Source organism: Ursus maritimus, unplaced genomic scaffold (assembly GCF_017311325.1).
Source record: "Ursus maritimus isolate PB19 unplaced genomic scaffold, ASM1731132v1 scaffold_24, whole genome shotgun sequence".
Lineage (NCBI taxonomy): Eukaryota > Metazoa > Chordata > Mammalia > Carnivora > Ursidae > Ursus > Ursus maritimus.
This window is the reverse complement of record NW_024424897.1, coordinates 18393614-18416931: the sequence shown is the minus strand read 5'-3', so window position 1 is coordinate 18416931 and position 23318 is coordinate 18393614. Positions and strand designations below refer to the sequence as shown.

Below are 23318 nucleotides of genomic sequence, written 5' to 3'. Positions count from 1 at the left end.
TGCCTTGGTTCTAATTTGCTCTTCTTTTTCTAGTTTTTTTTTTTTTTTAAGTAAACTGTATGCCCAGCATGGGGCTCGAACTCACCTCCCTGAGATCAAGAGTCGCATGCTCTGCTGACTGAGCCAGCGAGGCGTCCCTCTCTAGTTTTTTAAGGTAGAAGCTTAAATTTATTGAGTTGAGATCTTTCTTATTTTCTGACTTAAGTATTTAATATCGTTTTCCCCTAAACACTACTTAACTGCATCCCACAAATCTTTTTTTTTAAAGATTTTATTTATTTATGTGAGAGAGAGACAGCCAGCGAGAGAGGGAACACAGCAGGGGAGAGGGAGAGGAAGAAGCAGGATCCCAGCCAAGGAGCCCGATGTGGGACTCGATCCCGCAACGCCAGGATCACGCCCTGAGCCGAAGGCAGACGCTGAACGACTGCGCTACCCAGGCGCCCCCGCATCCCACAAATTTTGATCAGTCTTCATCTGCATTCACTTTAAAATATTTTCTAATTTCCCTTATGACTTCATCTTTGATCCATGGGTTATTCACAAGTGACTTGCTTGGTTTTCAAATATTTAGAGTTTTGTTTTTTTTTTTTCTTTTCCAGATGTCTTTCTGTTATTGATTTCTAATTTAATTCTGCTATGGGCATAGATTATACTTCCTATGATTTCAGTTCTTTTGCATTTGTTAAGGTTTGTTTTATGGCCCAGAATACAGTCTATTTTGCTGAATGATCCATTGCGGTTCAAGAGAATATGTATCTTGCTGTTGTTAGTTGGAATGCTCTACAAACATCAATTAGGTCAACTAGGTTGGTAGTGCTCTTCAGGCGTTTTATATCCTTAATAATTTTCTGTCTACTTGTCCCGTGGCTTATTGAGAGAGTGACTGTAGTTTCCTACTATAATAGTGGGTTTATCTATTTTTCCTTTCTGTTCCATCAGTTTTTGTTTCATGCATTTGAATTTGTGTTTAAAAATTATGTATGATCTATTTTAAAAAAATAGGTAAATTAGGGTGAGGGGATGGGTTAGCCCAGTGATGGGTAGTAAGGAGGGCACGTATTGCAGGGAGCACGGGGTGTTATATGCAAACAGTGAATCATGGAACACTACATCAAACACTAATGATGCACTGTATGGTGACTAACAACATAATAAAAAAAAAGTTTAAAAAAAATTAAAATAGGTAAATTGGTGTTCACAGATAAATTAATCTGCAGGAATATCTAAATAATTAACAGTAATTACTGGGGTTTTGGGGGGGCTTTTTTTCTCTGTGTTCGATAGGTCTATATTTTTAAGTTTTAACATACAAATTTTTTTTAAATATTTTATTTATTTGATAGAGACAGCCAGCGAGAGAGGGAACACAAGCAGGGGGAGTGGGAGAGAAAGAAGCAGGCTCCTAGCGGAGAAGCCCGATGTGGGGCTCGATCCCAGAATGCTGGGATCACGCCCTGAGCCGAAGGCAGACGCTTAACGACTGCGCCACCCAGGCGCCCCTATACAAATTTTTAATAATTGAAAATATGAAGTTGTGGTTTAAAGCAAAAAGAGAGATGGTTGCATGCCTATGAATGTGTCCTCCCACCTGCAAAGCAGCCTCTGGACCACCAGGAAGAAGAATCAGCTGGGCATTCTCTGCCTGGCCTATTCCTGCCAAGCTCCCCACGGCCCACACCTCTTGCTTCTGCTTCCTTACCAGCTCTTCTTCACTTCCTGTCATCTGGCTTTGCGCCCAGGTACCCGGGAAAGAAACACCTTTCTGAGATCACCACGTGGCCTGCCAACCCAGCGGGCTTTCCAACGTGTCGTTGGACCTTGCTGAGCAAATTCACCCACTTTATCTTCAGGGTATTTCTTGAATATACTCATTTTCTTTTTCTTTTCTTTCTTTCTCTTTCTTTCTTTCTTTCTTTCTTTCTTTCTTTCTTTCTTTCTTTCTTTCTTTCTTTCTTTCTTTTTGCTTTCTTTCTTTCTTTCTTTCTCCTAAGTAATCTCGACACCCAACGTGGGGCTCAAACTCACAACCCCGAGATCAAGAGTCACACACTCTACAGACTGAGTCAGTCAGACGCCCCTGAATATATTCATTTTCTAGACCCTGATTCCCTCAAGACATTCCTCCTCTCTCATCAGTGGGCCAGCTCTTACTTTTCCCTTAGGAATCAGACCAAATATCTTTGCCTCCAGGAAGCTGTGTCTAATTCCAGCCCCCTGGGCTCCCACCACTCCGTGCAATACTCATCACTCTTGTTGAATGCTGGGTTCCCATGCTGACTGGAGGCTCTGGGGGGGTGGGGACTATGTCTGCTCGCCTCTGCTAGTCACTCACTGACCTGCAGTTTTGCAATTTGCCTCCTTGTAGCCAGTCCCTCCTGTACATAGCTCCCAGGTGAGTCACTGTAATCCCGTCACTCCCCAGTTCAAGAGCCTGCAATGACCTGCTAGTGTCTGTTGAATCACGTCCAAACTCTTCCCCTTGGGTGTATTTAATAATGTCAGAATTAAAGATTTCTGATCAATGAGGCGAACAAAATTAAAAGAGAGATGACAAGATGGGAGAATATTTTAGCAAGGTCTAAAACCAACGAAGGCTAGAGTCTTCCAGAATCTCTTGCAAATCAACATCCAAAAAGGCATCAACCTCCACAGAAATAGGACCAAATGATATGAGGAAACAGTTTATATAATAGGAAATCTTTTTTTTTTAAAGATTTTATTTATTTATTTGACAGAGAGAGACAGCCAGCGAGAGAGGGAACACAAGCAGGGGGAGTGGGAGAGGAAGAAGCAGGCTCCCAGCGGAGGAGCCCTATGTGGGGCTCGATCCCAGACCTCCGGGATCATGCCCCGAGCCGAAGGCAGGCGCTTAACCGCTGTGCCACCCAGGTGCCCCTATATAATAGGAAATCTTAAAGACTAATCAGAAATGCAGAGATGCTCAAACTCTTTAATGATCAGAGAGATGAAAAAGAAACAAAACAAAAAAACAACCCAGTGGGGTAATACCTCCGTCAGACGAGCAAAAATCAAAAAGGCTGAATTATGTGAATAATTCGGAGCTATAGGAACCTCCCGGGCTGCCTGTGGGAGTGTGGACTGGTGCAGACAATGTGGAGAGAAATAGAGCCATATTTAGTCAGGTCGAGACAGAGATGTCTATACCCGAGACTTAGCAAATCCACTCCTGGCCCCTGTGTACATAACCCAAAGAGATTCTCACCAGAGCCATAAGGGGACATGCCCCTACTTGCTCTGCAAATCCTTTGTGGGAGGGGAGTAGGGTGTAATTGAGTGTCCCTCCCTGGGAGAGAGAAGAGGCCAAAGACAGGGGTGCCCGATGGAGCACCCCGCAGGAGCTAAAGCAACTCAGTGTCCACGGAGCAACCTCTGTATCTTAAAACCACAGTGCAGGGTGGGAAAGAGGAGCAACGGAGCCAGGACTAGAACACGATGCTGATAATGTATAGAAACACACACACACACACACACACACACACACACACACACACACAAGACAAACCAACTGCAAAGAGACATCTTGAGAAATTTATTATAGAATGGATGGATATGAGATAATACCAAGGTGTTATCGCTCATTTTCTTGGGTGTAATGGTGGCGCTGCGGTTGGTAAGAAAATGTTCGATGTTGGTGGGAGGATGCATAGCCGAAGAGTATAGGGGTGAAAAGGCATGACGTCGGAGGTTCATTTTAAAGTAGTTCAGCAAAAGGAAAAAAGAGAAAGATGAAACAAATGTATTTTAGACAAAGATACAGGCAAGATTTCAAGACAAAGTCTTTCTTTTAAAAGATTTTATTTATTTATTTTTGAGAGAGAGCAAGCAAGAGAGCATGAGCTGGGGGGAGGGGCAGAGGGAGAAGCCGACTCCCCGCTGAGCAGGGGGCCTGATGTGGGACTCGATCCCAAGACCCTGAGATCATGACCTGAGCCCAAGGCAGACGCTTCACCGACTGAGCCACCCAGACACCATCAAGACGAAGTCTTAATAATTTTTGAGTCTGGGAGAAAAACATATGAGGGTTTATTGTACTCTTGTGTCTACTATTGTGTATGTATTAAAAATTCCATAATAAAATGTGAAACAATATCAATGACATCTTTTCAAGAACGTGCCCACACAAAAGGATACGTGTTAAACACGTTAGAGTAGCCGCCTATGGTGGGAGAGGGAAAGAGGAGTAGGGGATGGAGACAAAAGGGAAGGAACGAAAGACGGAAAGAAAGGAGAATGGCCAGGGGTGCCTGGGAAGTGCAGCGTCTGACTCTTGGTTTTGGCTCAGATCACTATCTTAGTGTCGTGAGATCGAACCCCCTGTCAGGCTCCACAATCAGCATGGAGTCTGCTTAGGATTCTGTCTCTCCCTCTCCCTCTGCCCTTTTCCCACCCCACTCGCTCTCTTCCTCTCTCCGAAATAAATAAATATTTTTAAAAAAGAAGAAGAAGAAAGAAAGCAGAATGGTCCGTGGTAATCTACCCTGAACTGAGGATGATGGATTTAACCCTTCGCACCAAGGGTCCAGACACAGGAGGGGAAAACTCGATATCCCCTATAACTCTACCACCACGGTTTCCTGTCTAAGCCTCCTTCCTGCACACACTACCCTCTTCTGCATGGCTGTCCCCTGAAGGGTGCTTAAGAAACAAGAATAAACATGTTGCTTCCTAAACGCGGGCACTGGGCTGGGACCTCGAGGTGTGTGACCTTGATCCGTGCTCTCATGACCTCCACCTTACAGATGCAGAAAACTGAGCTCGGAGATGAGGTTGTCGGTCCATCTGCTACCTCACAAAACCGGAATTCCGAACTCATGGACCTCAGAGGATCATGGGATCGCAGTAAGCTGCTCCAGCGGCTTCTTCGTCATTTTTATTGTTTGTTTTCTAAATAATCTCTATGCCTACAGTGGGGCTCCAACCAACAACCCCAGGATTCAGAGTCTCCTGCTCTACCGACCAAGCCAGCCAGGTGCCCCTCATCGCTATTGCTTGTAGGGCCTGCCGAGTGGTCTATTATATTGAGGTAGAGTGATTTACTATAATTGACTAACCACTCCCCTCTTACTGAGTATTTGGCCTCTTTCTGGTTTTTTGCGTCCACAGATAGTCCTGTAAAGGACAACTTCAGGTCTAGGGGTGGCGGGCTGAGTTGGTAGAACATGTGACGCTTGATCTCGGGTCCTGAGTTCGAGCCCCAGGTGTGGAGCAACGTTTACTTAAAATTAAAAAAAAAAAAAAGAAAAGAGGGGCGCCAGGGTGGCACAGCGGTTAAGCGTCTGCCTTCGGCTCAGGGCGTGATCCAGGCGTTATGGGATCGAGCCCCACATCAGGCTCCTCCGCTGGGAGCCTGCTTCTTCCTCTCCCACTCCCCCTGCTTGTGTTCCCTCTCTAGCTGGCTGTCTCTATCTCTGTCGAATAAATAAAATAAAATCTTTAAAAAAAATAAAAAAATTAAAAAATGGGGTTGAATGGGTGAGCAGGATTTAAAACCGCAGAGATTTTGAGGGAGTGTGTATGTATTGGGGGGTTGGAGTGGAGCAGAAGGACAGCTCTTAGAGGAAATGCGGGTGGGGGGTGGAGAGAGTGGGTCAGGGCATCTGTGGGGGGGCCGGAAATGCAAGGGGAGTAAGGCCTCAGGACAGGCAGGAAGTCAGCGGGACTGATTTTGCGGGGCCTTCACACTTCCCTTAATGCCTTCCGGGCTCAAGGTGGCGAATGAGGTTCTGGCAAGCCCTAAGGACAGGCCAACTGCCGTGGGGACGTGAAGCTGCTGTGCGTAGGAGTGGACAGCTGGGACTGCTCTCCCCGGGGCCAAGGTAGCTCTCTGGCCCTTGGGCGGCTGCCCTGGGCAGCCCGGGAGGGGTCAGCTGGGGATAGGCAGCAAGTAAATAGAGACGCAGGGAAGGGAGCCAGGCAGCCCAGCCCTGCACTGACCTCTCGCTGCAAGGCGGAGAAGGGTGGGGAGGGGTTATGTTCTGCCAGGCTCCTCCTCAGGGGTGAGTGACCCCAGGCTCAGCGGCCCCTGGAATTGCTGGAAGCAGCTGGTCCTCCATGCGAACCAGAGTGAGGACTAGTGGAGAAGCTGGTTGAGAGACGCTGCTCCCGCATAAGTGAGGACAAACCGCATTCTCTCCCTGGTGGTCCCCCTCAGAGGGGCCGCCCCGCGTGTCCAGGGCAGGCAAAGGCGCTGACTGGTCCAAAGCGACCTGGGGCCCACAGTACAGGGGTCTTGCTTATTCTGAAGCAGAAGGATGTCCAGAGTGCAAACGTGTCTCCCCTTGCTCTCCCACCCTCTCCCTGGCAGCTGGCCCTCTCCGCCCTAGGACTCCGGGCCACCAGTTCTGTCCCAGCCCCTGGCTCCACGGCCGCCCCCCGCCCCCAGCCTGGCTCTCCATGTCGCAACTCTGGCACCCGCCCCCCACCGTGCACTCCATGTCCACCTGGTACAACCAAGACAAGACCCCTTGGCCTCCCGACTCTGCGAGGGAAAGGCCAGCAAGGCAATCACTCCACCGCAGACGCATTTATTGGCAAAGCCTACAGCCAAGCATCAAGGGGAAGGGCACTAGCAGAGTGGGCGGCTTTCTCTCCACTTTCCTTAGCAGTGTTCAAGGAGCAGGAGGGAGGGGGCAGGGCGAACCCGGCGAGGGTAACCCCACCAGCAGCTAACGTTTATTGAGCGCTTCCTCGGAGGCCTGAGGTCAGGCTGAGCTAAGCATGCGCTTTACTGTCTCATTTAATCCTTACAACAATCCTACAAGGTAGGTACCATTATCGTCCCCACCTTCCTGATGAGGAATCGGAGGCACAGGGCGGTGAAGTGGTGAGAGGCGGCTGTCGGCCTTCAGGGCAGCACCCGAGGGCCTCCCGTCAGGTGCCCCGAGCCCCTGGTTCTCCGTTTCGACCATTTCTCACCACTTCCAGCTCTTTCAGCTGTTTTTATATTTTTGTTTTGTAAAAAAATAGATTATGCCCATATTCTGCAGAGCCCGCTGGCCTTTACCCCAGTTGATCAAATCTGGGTTCTCCCCAAGATTCAGCTGCGCTGAGATCGTGGACAGTGGGTCTCAAACTAGAGGCCTGCGTGTGTGTGTGTGAAGCCAGAGTACAATGAGAGCTCTTAGAAAATACAATCAATAAATTACAAACCTCCCTCCCTTCCCCCCCCACCATTTCCTCCCACCCTCCCCCATCCAAATCTAGAACAGACTGTGCATTGCCCCCCACTCCCGCACCCCACCCCACGGCAGGGTCTTGTCTTAGTTGCCTCTGTAGCTGCAGGGTCCGGGGCCCTCCATAAATGTTTGTGGAATGAATGAATGCATGAATGAGTGCGAGCATGGGAGGAGGGAGTGAGCACTTTGGAGTCCTGAGTCCCAGCCCTGATTGTACCTCACCCGAAACTTGCCCTCACCAGGACACCTCCCTCCGACCCCCAGAAGAGGGTCCCCAGGATGGGAGTGGGAGCAGAGGGGGGGAGGTGAGGGGTCAGTAGGGGCATCTCTAAGCATGGGAAGGTAGGTGACTGAGGCAGAGCGTAGGGCTCTGGCCTCAGAGTCAGGAGACCTGGTTCAGATCCCAGCTGTGAGGCTCGGGAGCTGTATGAACTTGGGCAGGAGCTGTGTGACCTTGGGATGGCCTGAAGAAGAATGATGACTACCATATGATAGTCCTTTCAGAGTGGACAAGGCCCCTTTTTCACATTTAACTTTGGTCCCCAGTAACCATCCTGTAACGTGGGTATTACTATAAATATACCCATTTTACAGAAGGGGAAGCAGAGGCTGGAGAAGTCAAGGGACTTGCCCAAGGTCACACAGCATGCAGGAACTTGAACCCCACCCCCTCTACCTCCCTTGCTCCTGCCCCTGTCTGTGCTGTAAAGAGGTTGGCTCAGATCTAAGTCCTCCAGCTTTGGAGCCCCACATGGCAGCGTGGCAACATGGCAGCCAGAGAGACTACAGAGCAAATTCCCCAGTGTGGACCCTACTGACCATAAAAGCTGGTTTACCCCTTGTGGAAGGGTTTCTAGACACCCCTTCCATTCCCCCACCCACAACCCACAAGGCTCCAGTTGCTACCCCAGGAGGGATGTGAGAGTCCATGAGATACCCATGAACTTCTGCTTTTCCTGGGAGAGTGGGGAAGTGGGAGGATGGAGGGGGCTTGGAGGCCCATGCCTTCCCCTCACAGGGGCATGGTCACCTCGTTGTATTCATCCCGACCCTCCTCTTCATCGAAGGTCGGCTTGGCGTCGTCAGCATCCAGCTGGAGGGTAGAGTAGGAAGGAGAGAGGGTGAGCTTCCGGGGAGTCCTGGGGCGGATGAGCCCTCCCCCCAGTGCCCAGAGCACCTCTGGAGTGAGGAGAGGGCCTGGCTCTCTCTGGACCTTGGCCAAGTCATGTCCTGCCCTCTCAACCCCTAGGATGGTCTGGTTTGGTCTTTCCAAAAGGGTGAGGAGCCCCTGGGGCTGTGGCATCCCGGCAGGGGAGGGCGTACCGAGGGCGGGCAGGGCACCCCTTCATCAGGGCAGCCCCGCGGCGACTGTCACGTGCTGGGGGGATTCTATTGGAGGAGCAACCCTGTCCGAACTGACCCGTAAGACCACAGCACGAGCTGCTCCGCAGTCAGGACAGCTCACTGGGAACACACCCTGCGCGCGTCTTAACCCCTCCCTGCCCCCCAGCTCTGGGGTCCCGCCCAGGCCCGCAGGGTAGGGGCGGGGAGCGGCCACGCACACACTGGAGCTCCAGCTTCCGGAAGATGAGCGGCAGCAGGAGGCGGCGCAGAGGCACCGTGAGGATGAGGACGAAGGGCAGGGCCAGCGAGGTGGTGGGGAAGGTCTTCACGGCCCACAGCCCTGCCAGGCAGACGATCTGGATGACCGTGAACAAGTGCATCCGCCAGGTCCTCACCTGCGGGTGGAGGCTGCGGTTACCGCCTGCCTGCCCTGGCGCCCCGCAGCCCCCGCCCCACCCGGGGCTGGGCCGCCCGGAGGGCTCTGTACCCGCTTGACGTAGGGCACATCCGGGTGGTACTTCGATGGTTTGAACAGGAGCAAGACACGGTCAAAGAGTTGGATGCCGCTGAGGGACGTGACCCCCATGTAGAGGAAGATGCCGAACAGCACAGCCAGGGGGATGCGGGACAGGATGGGCCCCATGAGGATGGACACGCCTGCAGGGAGAACTGGGCACTCTTAGCCCCGGGGTGGGGGGGGGGCGGGCAGAGGGCCGACAGCATCAGGGGCTGGGGAATGAAACCACAGGGACCATATGAAGCCCTTTCTGTGGATCCTCTTCATAAGTATTACCCAGTCTTACAGATGAGGAAACAGACTCAGAGAGGTGAAGCAACTTGCCTAAGGCCACACAGCTACTAAGTGGCAGATCAGGGAGGGAAACTCCTGCCTGAGGGACATCAAAGCCTACTGCTTTAGCCTCGGGGGCTCACAGAGGTCAGAGAAGCCCAATTTTTCCATCACCCCAGCCCAGAATGCCTCTGTCCCCCTCCACCTAGCCAAACCCTAACCCTCTTCCAGCTTACACCAACTTTGCCTCCTTTAAGAACCTTCCCTGGCAACTCTATCCATGACTGTGGCGCTGCCCACACTGAGCCCGGCTGGACTCCCTGCTGCTCCAGAACGTGGGTTGACCCCAGTGACCCCCTGTCCCTGCTCTCCCAGCCCAGATTATGCTTGGAGCACTGCCCCTTGGCATCAGTCAGAGAGCAGCCAAGCGAGAGAGACCTCAGGGGCATCTAATGAACCCCCTAATGGCACAGACAGAGGAACTGAGGCACAGGATGAGGAGGGACCGAGTCCGCAGCAGAGCAGGGTTGGAACCCACCGTTCACTGAGCTTCTGTTGGATAAAGCTCTGACTACCCGGTCCTATCTAGAGAAGGCCTCCGTATGGTGCCCCCCCTTCCCTCTGCCTGCTCCCTCTCCTGCTCAGATGTCTATCTCCGTGCCTTAGGTCTTGGGCATTTCCTCCAGAATTCCCTCATGTGAACAAAGGACCCTGGGGAGACAGGGGCAGGGGGTATGTGGGGAGAGCCGGCTACAGGGTGGCCAGAAGGCACTGGATCCTAAGAGGCAGAGGCTGGAGGCCGGCAGCAAGGCGAGAGGGTGATGGAGAGTGTAGCCAGCCCTTACTCACCCACGAGCACAGCGACCAGGAGCCCGCTGATCCGCTGCTCCTTGACCTCCTGAATCTGGGCGGAAGCCCCTGGGGCACTGGCCTTGCCCATGACAGTGAGAGCATTGGCGTGGGTGACAGAACGGACGGTGGTGGCACTGAGCCAGGGCATCCCAAAGAGGGCAGCCACACCGCCCATGCCAATGACCAGCAGCAGGTCCAGGTGGAAGCCAGAGCCCTTGACCAACTTGCGCTCTGGTTTGCTGATAATTAGCCTGGGGGTGCGGGAGGTCAGGGGTAAGCAGTGTTCTCCCTCGCCCCCACCCTCTTTGCCCCCTCCCACATTCTCCATACTTGGGTCCCTCTGTATCTTAGTTTGTCCTGCTGTGCTCCTCTCCCTTGGAGTTCCTTGCTCCCCTCCCTCCCATTCCCTCTTGAGAATCCAGACTCTAAGAGTAGCAGGATCTCAAGATATCATCTAGGACGTCCACAGGCAGATTGACGCTGAAGCCAATGAAGCTGAGCCGGTAAGGTCCCTTCTGAGGTATGCCACCTCATTTTGTAGTTCTCATTTTGTATTCTTTTTCTTCAAAAGGCCTCCCCAAATTATACCATGTCAGGTCCCACAGAACCTGCCCCTGCCCCAGCCCCAGCCCATCCATCACTCCTGGTCATCAGGAGGGCCCCAGACTCCACTACGACTAGTGCTCAGTCGTTACTGTCACACCTGCCTAGAGTCTGACCCTTTCCCTGCCCCAGACCCTCCCAGGCCCAGCTCCGCCCCTGGCTCTTACGTGGTGATCTGAGACTCAAGGAAGATGAGGATGAAGACCAGCAGGGCAGGCAGGGCGGAGGCAAACATCATCCAGATGGGGAAAGGTGAATACAAGCCCAGTGGGTGGATGACCCAGCCCCGGGCTGAGGAGTTGGACACTGAGAGGCCTTTAGGCACGCTGAGTTTCTGTGGGAGGGGAATGCTGGTGAGAACACTGGGGCGGGGGCCTGGGGGAAGGGAGGCAAGGGGACCCAGGGTCCTGGGCACTTGGGACCTTACTTATATTGAGCACCTACTTTATACCCAGTCACTGCACTAAGCCCTTTACATACATCTTCTCATTCCCCACTTTATAGATAAGGAAACAGGATCAGAGAGGTTGTATAGTTTGCCGGCATCACACAGCTATTTGGTGGCAGACCTGAGATACATACTCAGATCTGCCTGGCTCCAAAGCAGATTCTTTCCTACTGCCCTGGGTTAAGGAGTAAAAAGGCACTCTGACCCAGGCCCTTGCTTCAGCCAGAGGGGTCCTGTAGGGCTGTGGGAAGAACTTGGGGCTCTCGGGGGAGTCAGGGATGAGTAGGGGGAGTTCTAGTCGGCTTCAGGTTTGGGAAAGCTGTTCTTGGGAGGGGGCATACTGGGAGAACAAGCTGACAGTAGGAGGAGAGTGTCACCTGGGTGTAGGTATCCTCAATGAAGAAATCCACCATGACCATGATCAGAATGGAGATGGGAACCCCGAAGTCCCCAATGATCCGTCGCAGCTGAGGGCAGGTGGAAAAATCTGGTCAACACCCAATTGTTTCCCCACCTCCCACCTCCCACTTGCCCCCACTCTTGCCCCTTCTTCATGCAGGGGGCCTTGCTCTCCCACCAACATCTAACACCCTGTCGTGCACCTCAATGTACTCGCTTCCTTTCTTCTCTCCCTGGCCCGGCCCCACCACTGGCCCCACAGCTTTCCAGCCCTTTCTAAGAACTGTCCCTGACTTCCCACTAGGTTCTCAGCCTGGGCATGCTGAGAAAGGGAGATAGGCTTGCCTGAAGAGTGAAAGCCTAAATGAGGAGGGGGCCAGGGAGGCTTGGAATGGAGAATGGGAATCTAGGGTAAGAAGGACAGCCAATGGCACTGAGGAACCTGGAGGAATGCTTTGGACTGGGACAGGGTGGTGTAGGCGAGAGTGGGGCTGGGGGGAGGATATGCTGACCACGCCAGGGAAGTAGGAGCTGTTCTTGAACTTTCGCAGCAGCATGGCGAAGAAGAAGGTGCCGGCCATGAGCACAAGGGAGAGGAGGGCTGTGTTGGGCAGGGGAGCCTGAGGTTTGGGCACCACTGTCACGTTGTGCTCATAATGCTTCTGCAGTGGGTGGTCCTGGAAGATCTGCAGCAGAGAACGAAGGCATGCTACTTTCTCTCATCCATCCGTCATCCATCCACCAATCTGTCCGTCATCTATCTATCCATTCATCTGTCATCCATCCATCCATCCACTTATCTTCTTCCTCAGCTGACAGGGTAACAGAGGGCCAGTGGGATTCTACAGCTTGGTTTTCAGGAGTGGAGACCAAGCTCAGCTTGGGTGGGGCAGGCCATGGCGGCAACAAGCATAGGTGTGCACGTGAGCACGCAGGACCTCGGAGACGTAAGGCTGGTGGGCAGGGAACAAGGGCCTAGGGGGCTCCTGAAAGGGGCTTCAAAGACTTGGAAACAGAAAGCCCCAACAACCAATAGAATCAGAGGCAGACAGGCAGCGTCCGCCCTCCCTCCATACACAACGCAGATGTACAGGTCGGCGTAGGTTAAGGTGAGGAAGGCGAGGAGGCAGGGAGCTCCGCCCACAGGCCCTGTGGTTTTGAGGGGGTGAGTGCCAAAGGGGACGTGGGGGACAGCAGAGCCTCCGGGACCCCTACAGCCCCTCCACGAACGCAGTTATCCGTGCTCAGTCTCACATACACGCTCGCCTGTTCGTCACTCTTGGCGTGGTTACAGGCCGCACATGCGCACACAGAGGCGCCCCCTCAAGCGCAGGTGCTCTGCACGATCGTGGCCAGAGTACCAGCCAGAGGCAGCAGGTGTCAACGTGAATGTGGTCACAGCCACACACGATGAAGACACAGCCACACAAGTGCCCTGAGGACACGTGTGCAAGGACACACACGGCCACATAGTCTGTGCACAGAGTCGCGCGCACACACACACACACACACACACACGTGCATCCACACCGCCACGGCCCCCACCTTGATCAGCTTGACAAAGGTCTCGTAGATGAAGATGAGGGAGATGAGGAAGGAGAAGATCTCTTGGGTGTAGCGGGAGATGAAGCGGACCAGGAAACTGCCCTCGAAGGCCACTATGAGCACGACGATCAGGACGAGCCAGAAGCCGATCCACACGCGGCCCACGATGTACTCCAGGTTGTGGCTAGTGCAGAACTGCAAGGGGTCAGAGGGCGCGGGGTCAGGCTGGAGGGCCCAGGCACCATGCCTCGGGCGGGTGGGGCCAGGGCCGGGCACAGGGGCCGCGTGGGGCCACAACGGAGCTACCGAGAAAAAGGCTTCTTCAAACACGAGCAGGGGTCCTGAGAAGCCAACCACAAGCAGGGGCTGAGCCCCCAAGAGGGAGAAGAGAATGCCCTGCGCCGCGGTGGAGATGAGCAGCTCCGACACCCCCATCTGGTTCTGGGTCTTTTCTCCTGCGGGTAGAAGTTACAGGGTGGTCAAGGTCAAGAGGTCGTTCCCAGGGTCCAATAGAGCATTTCAAGGGCAGGCTGTTGTAGGGGTCCAGACTGTCCGATTGGGTCAGAAGGTAGGGTCGACATGGAGGCCAAAGAGTCAGAAGTGAGGGTTAGGGGGTCATGCAGAGGCACTGACCCAGGAGGCCGCCGAAGGTGATGGCAGGTGACAAGGCAGCAAAGTAGATGAAGATGACAGCGGCCAGGACCTGCGGGCTGCACGCGTCCGTGATGTCACTCAAGTAGTGAGGGTAGCGGCGCCGGATGTCACGCACCAGACCCCCAAAGAGCAGGCCTGTCCGCTGCAGAGGGTCGTCTGGCCCATCAGGGGCCCCTGGACCCCCATACAAATCTGTAGTCAAGGACAGGACCATGGTCACAGGGGGTCACGGGAGGAGGCATGGGGAGAGAGGAATCGCAGGGAGAATCTTATGATGGGAGTGGGGTGGCCAAGGAGGTTGGGAGGCATGAGGACAGAGAGGACACCGGGGTACTGGATGGGAGGAGGGGAGGCAGGGGCTCACAGGGCTGTGCTGGGGTCTCTGAGGGGCTGTGGGGGCTGCGGGGCAGGTACCTAGGCCCTTGTAGAAGTGGGGCTCGGGCTTGGCGGGGCTTTGCAGGTACCGCTTCCGCAGCAGCTCCTTCTGCACAGGCACCAGACTGAGCAGGGCCTGCTCGGAGGGGGCCTCGCAGGGAGGCAGCACCAGGCTGCAGTCCAGGAAGCCCTCCAGGTTGCAGACCAGCTCCGCCTTACTCTGGGCCAGGTAGGCATCCGTGCGGAACACCTGGGGGCCAGAGAGAGGGTCAGGGCTGCCAGCACCTGCTGGATGAAAGTACCCAAGAGTCCACATCCACAGCCTCCAAGAACCAGACCCTCCCTCTCAGCAGCTTCTTGCTAGGAACTGCTTGCCCTGCCACCCCCCTCACTTCTGTGCCCACCACAAAAGCGTGTGGGGGAGGCAGAAAGGGCCTGGAGTGGAGAAAGCTGAAAGCACTAAAGCAAATGGGGTAACTCAGAGCAGACCAGCTGGAACTAGAGTAGGCCAGGCTAGACCAGGCCAGACCTAACTGGATGGAACCAGGTCAGAGCGGCCCTAGATCAGGCCGATCAGGCGGGACCAGGCCGGACCACCTGCCCCTGACCAGACTGGGCAGAAGCAACAGGGTGAGACGGAATGTGCCAGATGAGCAAAACTCAAGTGACCCAGGCCTGTGCAGTGAGTGACCTCAGCTACCACCGAGCCCTCAGGCTCCCCCAGCCCTTGCCAGCCCCTCCTCACCTTCTCTGACATGAGGGTGGCCGCAGCCCGACCGAGCTGGGTGTAATCGATGTTGGGGGCCTCGGGTCCCAGCAACACAAAGAGGAAGCGCACGGGCACCGGGAGCTGAACGGCCTCCAGCACCACGGCCTCCTGCAGCCGCACAAAGCCCAGCACAGGGCGCTCGAGGAACTCTGCTCGGCCTGCGAGGGGAAGGGGCATTGGGAAGCTGTCGGGCCAGGCTGCGGGGGTGGGGGGGGAGTGGAGGGGAGGGCTGCTGCATCCATGCTTCAGGAGAGGGAGGCTGGGGCTGGACAGGAGGCATAGCGGGGGTGTGGAGGGGCTGGGGGTGGAGGCCCCAGCTGCTTACCCACGAGCACCAGGGAGGCCTCCGAATCTGGGGGAATCTTCTCCAGAATTCCAGATGGTGAATGCCCTTCTGTGCCCTCCTGTCCCTGTTGGAAGGAGTGTGGTGAGGTGAGTCCTCTGGCCAGTCCGAGCATCCAGCCGCCTCCTTCCCTAACCACTCTCATTTCTAACCCGATTCAGGTGGGTCACTTCCTGGCTCCCCCACACCCCTGGTACAGCCTCACCTGTTCACAGAAGATCTGCGTCTCTAACGAGGGGTGCTGGGGGAGCAGAGGCTGTGAGGGGTCCCCAGAACGTGTCAGAACCGTGGGCTTCACACCCCCCAGGGCCTCCAGGTCTTTGGCATGGCTGTGGGACACACAGGGGACATGTGAGTAAGCTGTTTGGGCTGGGCTGTCAGTAATGCCGAGAGGGGTGGTCGGAGGGATCAAGCAGGGCTTCCCAGTGACCGGACTAGAGGGACCCAGGGGCACAAGGACAGGCAGCCTCCTTTGGAAGGATGCTGTGGATGCAAGCGGGTGGTCTCTGCCTGGAATGACCAGGTGGGGCCAGGATGGACGGAGGGAAGGGACTTGAGAACCTGCCCTCCTGAGTACAGCAGCCCCCACATCTGAACATGGAGACACGGCCACCCCTCAAGAGGTGTCAGAGGCAGGAGGCACCGTGGAAGAAACGTGGGCCCTGGTCTGGTGGGGAGGGGCCACCTGGGCCTCCAGGGAGAGCCCGGGGCAGGTGTGCCGGGGAGGTGGGCCCTTTGGCTGGGGAGGCCAGGTGCTGGCAGGCAGGGCCACCTGTGCTGCAGCAGTAGGACCCGGAGCAGCAGGTCCCGGGCCTCAGGCCGGATCTGCTCCTCGTAGATAAACTCATCCAGCAGCTGGTTGGCCACTCCCGCCAGGGAGGTCTCTGGCAGATCCAGGAGGACGGTCCCTGCAAGGGGTGGAGGGGTGAGCCAATGGCTGGACGGTGGCCCTCCTGCCCACCCCCGTGCGCCACACGCGCAGGTCTTGGGGACGGGTCCAGCGGGGCTCACCCTTGACAAAGGCTTTCTGCAGCTCCAAGAGGCTCCAGAAGGTGAGGTAGGACAGGTGTGGGCGGCCCCAGACCCCATCCTCCCTGAGGTTCTCCTCCACCCGCACCCAGTGTGCTGCCTCCATCCACCGCAGCTCTTGGTTCTTCTCATCCATCACCAGTTCCTGAAGCTCCACATACACCTGCGGCCCCGCAAGCCTGAATCAGTGTCTCAGGCCTGGGGCCGCGCTCTGGGGAGACTGGCAGTCCAGGGCGTGGTGGGCACTCAGCAGGCTCTGAGAGCTGTTTGGAGGAGGCCCGGGGTCCTGGAGCACTCAGGGCAGACCCTGAGTTCAGAGGGGACCGGCGGGAGCTGCAGCCTGGGTGTGTTGAGCGAGGTAGGAAGTGTGGGGGGTGGGATGCAGCCCACAACTCTGGCTCTATTCCCCAACTCCCTGGCCAGGCCCTTACCCCATTTCAGAGGCATTGGAGAACCTCTGGACCAAAAGGAGTGCTAGATTGGACACTTGGGAGGAAATTGTAAAGGAAGCCTTTGGGGTCCTCGGGTGGGTCTCCTGCCTCCAAGACTGTTGGGTAGGCTCAACGTGCCCTTGGGTTTCCTTGGGGCCAGCTGGCTGCTCCCAGGGGCCTAGCGGAGGGCAGATCCAATGTCCTAACCGGCTAGACAGTCATGCCCAGCAGGGACGTGTGGGGCCCGGCAGGCTTGGGCAGAGGGGGCACGTATTTAATTCTGTGCTTCCCCTGGGAGCACCTGACAGCCTGGCCAGGGCCAGAGGGCCTGGGAGCGCAGACCTCTGGCAGTCACTTTATCTCTGCCCAGGAAGCTCCCTGCTCAGTGGAAAAGGGACCCAGGTCTCCCCACTCAGCAGGAGTGTCCTCTTCCCTTCTGCCTATTTCCCGGGATGCCCACTCCTTCCCTGCCTGTTTGTGGGGTTCCCCCATGCTGAAGCTGTGCCTATCCCTCTTCACCTCCCTTCTCCTGGTAGAAGGGTCGGTTCCCAGGCAGCACAGAAAAGAGAATCAGGGGGATGCCAGGGGTCCTCACCTCGTGGGTGCCCGCTCGCGATGTGGCTTCTGGGTCTGTGGTTGTGTCTTGGTCTGTGGCTGTCGGTTCAGCGTGGTCAGCTGAAAACCCGGAGGCGGGTTAGTGTTGCCCCCAGATAATCCCCCCTTAGGGGCCTCCGGCAGCACCCACAAGTGAGCCTCCAAGAGCAGCGTGAGATGATGCCCCACTCCCTCCCGTTGCCACTGGCTAGGTCCCGAGTGCCTGCACCCCACCCCACCCCATCCCACCCCACCCCTGCTGCTCAAGGGTCTGTGGTTCCCTGTGCCTGTTCTTGGCCCAGCCTGGCTCCTTCACGCCCCATCCGAGCCTTGTGGAAGACCCCTAGGAGTCATCTTTAGTGGTGACACAGAGGGTCACCTTCAAGGTAGAGCGTCCCAAATGGCAATTCCCAGGATTCTCCTCGGATCTCTTTATTCTCCTTCCACTTTCTGGGACCAGCTTCCCTTCCTTTGTCCCCCCTGCCTCAGCAATCCCACCAGCCAAATACTTCTCCGTGTCTCCTACTGGAGCTCTAGGAGCCAGGGTGGGGTCTGCCTTATATTGCCCCCCCACCCCCCACCCCACTCCCGGCCTTCATTTCCCAGAGGGGCCTCTGGTCTTCAATGCCAATTGCCAGCACTTAACTCCTATTGACAGTAAACAGGTCCCCACCTGGGGCTCCCCACTGAGACCTTGGCAGGCCCAGGAAGGTTTCCTGATGTCTCTCTGCCCTGGGGGTCCCCGCGGCCCCTCATTTCTCAGGACCTCTAGACCCCCAAACAGAATGATGTTCCTGGAACAGGCCCGGTGCCTGGCCTAGAAGTCAACATGGGACGGGCACAGATGGCATGGGGGCTCATGCCCTTGTCACAGTCGGGCCTGGCTGCCCTGTCCCAAACCGAAGGGCCCAGCCATGGGTGACTAGTCCTGCCCCCCGCCCCCCAGTCACCTCCTGTGATCATTTCAAACAAAACTCTGTTTATCCTTCAATCACCCAGGATTGTGGGAGAACTGGCCCTGGGGCTGGGGTGGGGGAGGGTGTGGAGAAGGGGAGGACAAGTTCCCTTAGTGTCTCTGTCTGGGGCTCAGCAGCTCAGCCCAGCAAGAGAGAGAGATGGGGCTCACCTACTGGCTCTTCCGCCTGAATCACGGGGACATCCAGGTCTTCATATTCCTCCTGTTCTAGAGCGTCCTCCAGCCCCTCTTCGTGATCCTCCTGTCGGAAGTGGCCATCAGGGTTGGGCTGTGAAGGGCTTCTTGAGCCACCATGAAGGTAGGAGTCCAGGGTTGGGTTCCCAGGGCCCCCAGATGGGAGCCCGGCAGACACCACGGAAGACTCACCTGCCGGTCCTCCATGATGCTCCTGATTGTCCAGTTGTCCACAGGGACTCAAGCCCCCAGCATAACCCGCACTGCGGGTCCCTGTGGGGTGGGAGCGCAGGCCGAGTGAGGCCCAGGGCATCCTGGGGTCTCCCGATCCTCCCCCAGAGGAGGCTACATTTGAGTCAAGGGGGATCCCAGGTGTTGGGAGGCAGTGGGGTCAGGGGAAGGAAGTTGGGCGTCGGTGGGAAGGAGCTAGGTTTGTAGGTGTGAGGACAGGTGTACAGGGGCTGGGAGAGCTGGGGCGGGAAGAGGAAGCTTGGCTGGCATCAATCAAAGGGTGCTTGAGAGGATGGGGTGTCCTTCAAATTCAGCTCCTTCTTCCATCCACCAGTCCTCACCCGGCTTCTTTTCCTGTCCATCCCCAGGACTTAGCCAACTCCAGGGGCATGACCTGTTCCTTCTTCAAGGAACTTAGTTCCCCTGAGAGTCTTCACAGCATACCCTTTTCTCCCAGAAACAGCTATGTTCTGCTAGGCATGGGGTTGCAGCATCCTTGGGAGTGGCTTACAGGTGTTGAATGAGGTGGCCCTGTTTCTCTCCTCCATCTCCTCGTGAACTCCATCTCTCTTGCTTGCTCCCCACCTATCCCATTGGCCTTGCCAAGCCCTTTCCTGCCCCAGGGCCTTTGCACACGCAGTTGTCCGCATCCTTGGTGCCCCTCTGCCCCCCAACCTCATCCCTTCTCACATCTCAGCTCTTCAGATTCCCTTCCCGACCACCCTCACATTCACTAACCCAATCTGTCATTTTCTGGTTTCTTGATTCATTTGTCTATATATTGTCTGAGGGGGCCTCTAGAAGGGAAGCCGCTTGAGTGCTAAGATCCATGTCTCAGTCCCCACTGAATCCCTCACTCTTAGCAGAATGGTTGCCACGGAGTAGGTGCTCAGTAAATACGTGCTGGGTGAAGGTAAGTGTGGCTCCCCCCTGGAGGCTTGGGCCTCTGGAACTGGGGAGTCAGGACAACTAGGACCCAACCAAGAGGAGACCGAGCCCTTTGTCTCAGGTTTGCTCACTTGCATCTCTGGCAGAGAGGAAGGTATGCTCACCCCAGGAATGTGAAGCCCATCTGGAGGGGAGCACAGAAGTCCCCTAGGGTGGCCCCAGACTGGTGTGGAGGGGCTCCCTTTCCCCCTCCCCCAGCAACAGGGATTGGGGTCGGGTGACAGACGGGCCCACTCTGTGCCCACATGGCGCTGAGCAGTGGGAGCGGAGATGAACGAGACACTGTCCCTCCCCTGGAAAAGCCCCCATCCCTGACTGGAGAGGCAAGCCAGGAACACGTGACACGCAAAGTGTTTCAGGAGACGATACGTCCCTCAGACAAACGAGAAATGAGTGGAAGGTGTTGGGTGCCAAGGCTTATATGGCAGGACAATAGGGAGGACCGACTGGTAGGGTTGGGGGTGGAGTGTCTCTGAGGATGGGACCCTGGGGCTGGGCCAAGAAGCTCTGGTGGGTTCGGAAGGGCCGAGAGGTGGGCAAGGGTGGCCCAGGTATGAGCACGAGGGCACAGAGGTGGGGCTGGCTGCTGTGTGAGGGACAGGGCAGGGACGGTGTACAGAAAGAACGGTCCAGAGACATTTCCTTCTGGGGGATGGCTGGCACTGTAGTCCCAAGAGATAGAGGGAGGGAGGGGGCATGGCACAGCCTCACCGAACTGAGAAGGGCAGGGGTTCCTGCCTTGTGGTGGTGGCAGGGGAAGTGATGACCGGGGGACGGTCCCAAAGCCCATGGACAGGGCCGTCCCTACTGCACAGGACTTGCCCCTTGAGGACCCTAGTCTTGCACCTTTTTCTCTCCTTCTTCTGTCCCCTGCTTTCCTCTTCTCCTATCTCTATTTTCCTTCTTCTCTGGTCTTGCCCTGTGCCTGGGCCTCAAATCCTGAGAGGTCTCAAGGGTATTAAGCCTTAGGTGCTAAAGGTCCCACCTGTGGGGCTGGGACTCTGCCCTCCATTTCCTATCTGGGAGGTGAATTGGTCAGAGGGGCCCTTCAGAGCCAGAGGAGGCTGACTGTCTGCCACCGACTGGCCGAATAGCCTTGAGCAGCCCCCAGCCTCTCTCCAGGCCTCAGTCATCCCATCTGTACAACGGGAGGGCCTTCCCACCAGGGTTCTGAGACCTCAGTAAGAGAGGAGGGGAGAATGGAGGTGCCTTGAGCTCAGCTGGGGCCTTAGAGGGTGCCCCCATGACCCAGATTGCAGCCCCTACTGCAGCCCGGCCCCCTGCCCTCTGGCCCCAGCTGCAGGCCTTGCTTCGGCACTGATAAGAGCTCGGAACCGATCGCCGCCCTGTGTCTGGAAGCTCGTCAAACACCTGGCCGGCCAGCCAGCCAGGGCAAGGCCAGATAAGGGTGAGCAGGGCATCTGGAGTCCCGGAGGTGGGGCACAGCTGGCAGGGGGTGGGGGGGAGACCAGATGATGGGGAGGGCTCCCCGGGGGCATAGCACTGCCTTGTGTAATCGCCCCCACACCGCACAAAGCCGTACTGCCTTATCTCTTAGAATCTTTAAAGTATTCTGCGAAGTGGGTAATGTCACTAACGCCGTTTTACAGATGAGAAAGCTGAGGTTCAGAGAGGTTAACTGGTCTTGGTCCTCTGGCCGGTAGGTATCAGAGGCAGGACGAAACCCTGGCCTACCTGACTCCAGCTACATCTCTAGCCCTCAGCTGAGCTGCCTCCCAGAAGAGAAAACAGCTCTAAGCTGGTTGAGTGCTCGTGGGTTAAAAGCATGGACTCCCCAGTCGGACTGCCTGGGTTCGGATCCCAGCCCTGCCACTTACTGTGTGACCATGGGCAAGTGACTCAACCTCTCTGTGTCTTGGATTTCTCATCTGCAAAGTGGGGTAATAGTAATGATACCCACCTTGTAGGCCTGTGGTAGCACTAAGCTGATCTACATAAAGCCCTCAGAACACGCCTGACCCAGAAAGAGCTCCGTGTGAATGTTGGCTGTCATTACCGCCGTGACTGGGGGTCAAGGTCAGACTTGCTATCTTCATCTGTTTCTGATCTTCCTTCAGTTCCCATGGAATTAGCCTAAGCACTCTGAGATCCTCGGGCGATGGGGACGCCTCCTTTCCCTCCAAACACTCCCTAGGCTGGGGACAGGGCCAGGTCTGCCTGGTCGACTCCCTGGAAGTGTCCCAAATGGGAAGCAGTGTCTGTGAACAACAGTCCTCACCGGAGGGAGATAGGATGGCCTGCGGGTCCCCATGCATGGAAGACAGAGGGGGCTGGGGGGGTAAGACCTGAATCTGTGGGGTCCAAGGGGCTGGTAAATGGGAGCCTGACAAGGATCCACACCTGGAGGAGGATCCGATACCCCCCCGCCACCACCAGCCACACATACCTCTGGCGCCATGTGCCCGCCTCTTTTTCCTGACACCTGCAGCCCCGCTCCCCAGCTGTAGGTGCCAATGGGCCTGTGCCCTTAGGGGTAACAACACACATCCTACCCTGCTCATCCCACCCACCTGCACCCCCTTGGAGGTCGGGCGCCTGTGTCCACCTTGGCACAGATTCAGGCTGGGCACCTGCAGAAACCCTCAGAACAGGTGCCTCAGGACCACCCCCAGCCCTTTCCAGCCCTGCTCACCTGCTCACGAGCCTCGGGGTCCCTCCGCGAACTCCCGCAGCCACGGGTATCCTCTGGCACCGGCCGAGCTCACGCCTGCTCTAACAGCACCGAGTCCTGGCTCCCAAACCCCGGGGGCAGCTCCCAAACCCCTGACTCATGCCCCCGCCTCCTAATCTGCCCGCCTCACCGTCCCGGGGAGCCCCTTCCCACCCCCCGCCCTGCTCCTTCTGGGTGCCCAGTAAACACAGTTATCTCTCACACACATCTGGACAGCTGTGAGTCTGGCCCACCCCACCCCAGCTGGCCAGCCCCCAATGCCTCCTGCTGCCTTCCTGGCTCCCAAGGGCTCTCCTGGGTCTTCCTTTGTGGACTAAGGTTCGACGGCTGGGTTCTCGAGCTCTCAGCCTCCTGGCAGGTCTGCCGCAGCTCCTGGATGCTCCCGTCCTGCCTCTGTCCGTCCTCACTCTGGCCAGGCTCCTCTCTTCTGGCCCCAAGAGACACAGGGCCTTCTCTCTTCTCTCCGTGTCTTCCCTGAACTCGCTTTTGCTCTGCAGCCTCACCGCCTTCTCCCCAAGACCCCAAATGGCTCCAAAGAGCCGGTGCCTGGGTGCGAAGACGCTGCCGCTCGGTCAACCTGAAACAATGTCAGGTCAACAAAAACAACCTTCCCCACACGGCTCTCAGAGCTCACAAAGCCCCAATGTTTGGGCACACTGACTTCTCTGTCGGCAGCCAGGCCCAGGCCCCCAGGCCAGAGCAGCCCGCATTCTCGGCCCCCGCCATGCCCCTGCCCACACCCCCCAGCAGGGCAGCCTCGGCTCCCGGGGATGCTGGGGCCAGTCACCTGTTCCCGGGCTCTGCTTGCTGAAGAAGCACAGACTGTGGGAGGAGTTCAGATGGGCAGGAATGAAGAGCGGCTTGAAAGCAGACAGAAAGGGGGGTTTGTAGATACTGTTCTGGGCACCAAGGGGAAGCCATC

At 56.3% G+C, this 23318-nt stretch overlaps 1 protein-coding gene across 2 annotated transcripts; it reads right to left on the bottom strand.

Moving 5' to 3' along the window:
- Nucleotides 1-3538: 3538 nt before the first annotated feature.
- On the bottom strand, nucleotides 3539-22489 carry SLC4A1 (solute carrier family 4 member 1 (Diego blood group)). 2 transcript variants are annotated; one of them, XM_040640530.1, is made up of 21 exons: nucleotides 22358-22489; nucleotides 18718-18798; nucleotides 18502-18592; nucleotides 17377-17456; nucleotides 16333-16513; nucleotides 16094-16229; nucleotides 15527-15650; nucleotides 15304-15388; nucleotides 14955-15136; nucleotides 14249-14459; nucleotides 13814-14026; nucleotides 13487-13635; nucleotides 13181-13375; nucleotides 12148-12321; nucleotides 11614-11703; nucleotides 10956-11122; nucleotides 10183-10436; nucleotides 9031-9200; nucleotides 8762-8938; nucleotides 8230-8292; nucleotides 3539-3625 (listed from the first exon to the last, which is right to left on the bottom strand). In XM_040640530.1, the coding sequence occupies exons 2-21, from the start codon at nucleotides 18730-18732 to the stop codon at nucleotides 3593-3595; spliced, it is 2790 nt and encodes a 929-aa protein (XP_040496464.1). In that variant the 5' UTR covers nucleotides 18733-18798; nucleotides 22358-22489; the 3' UTR covers nucleotides 3539-3592. The 2 variants fall into 2 exon arrangements, with proteins under 2 accessions (XP_040496464.1, XP_008691766.2); XM_008693544.2 differs by lacking the exon at nucleotides 3539-3625 and having other exon boundaries at nucleotides 6533-8292.
- Nucleotides 22490-23318: the final 829 nt, after the last annotated feature.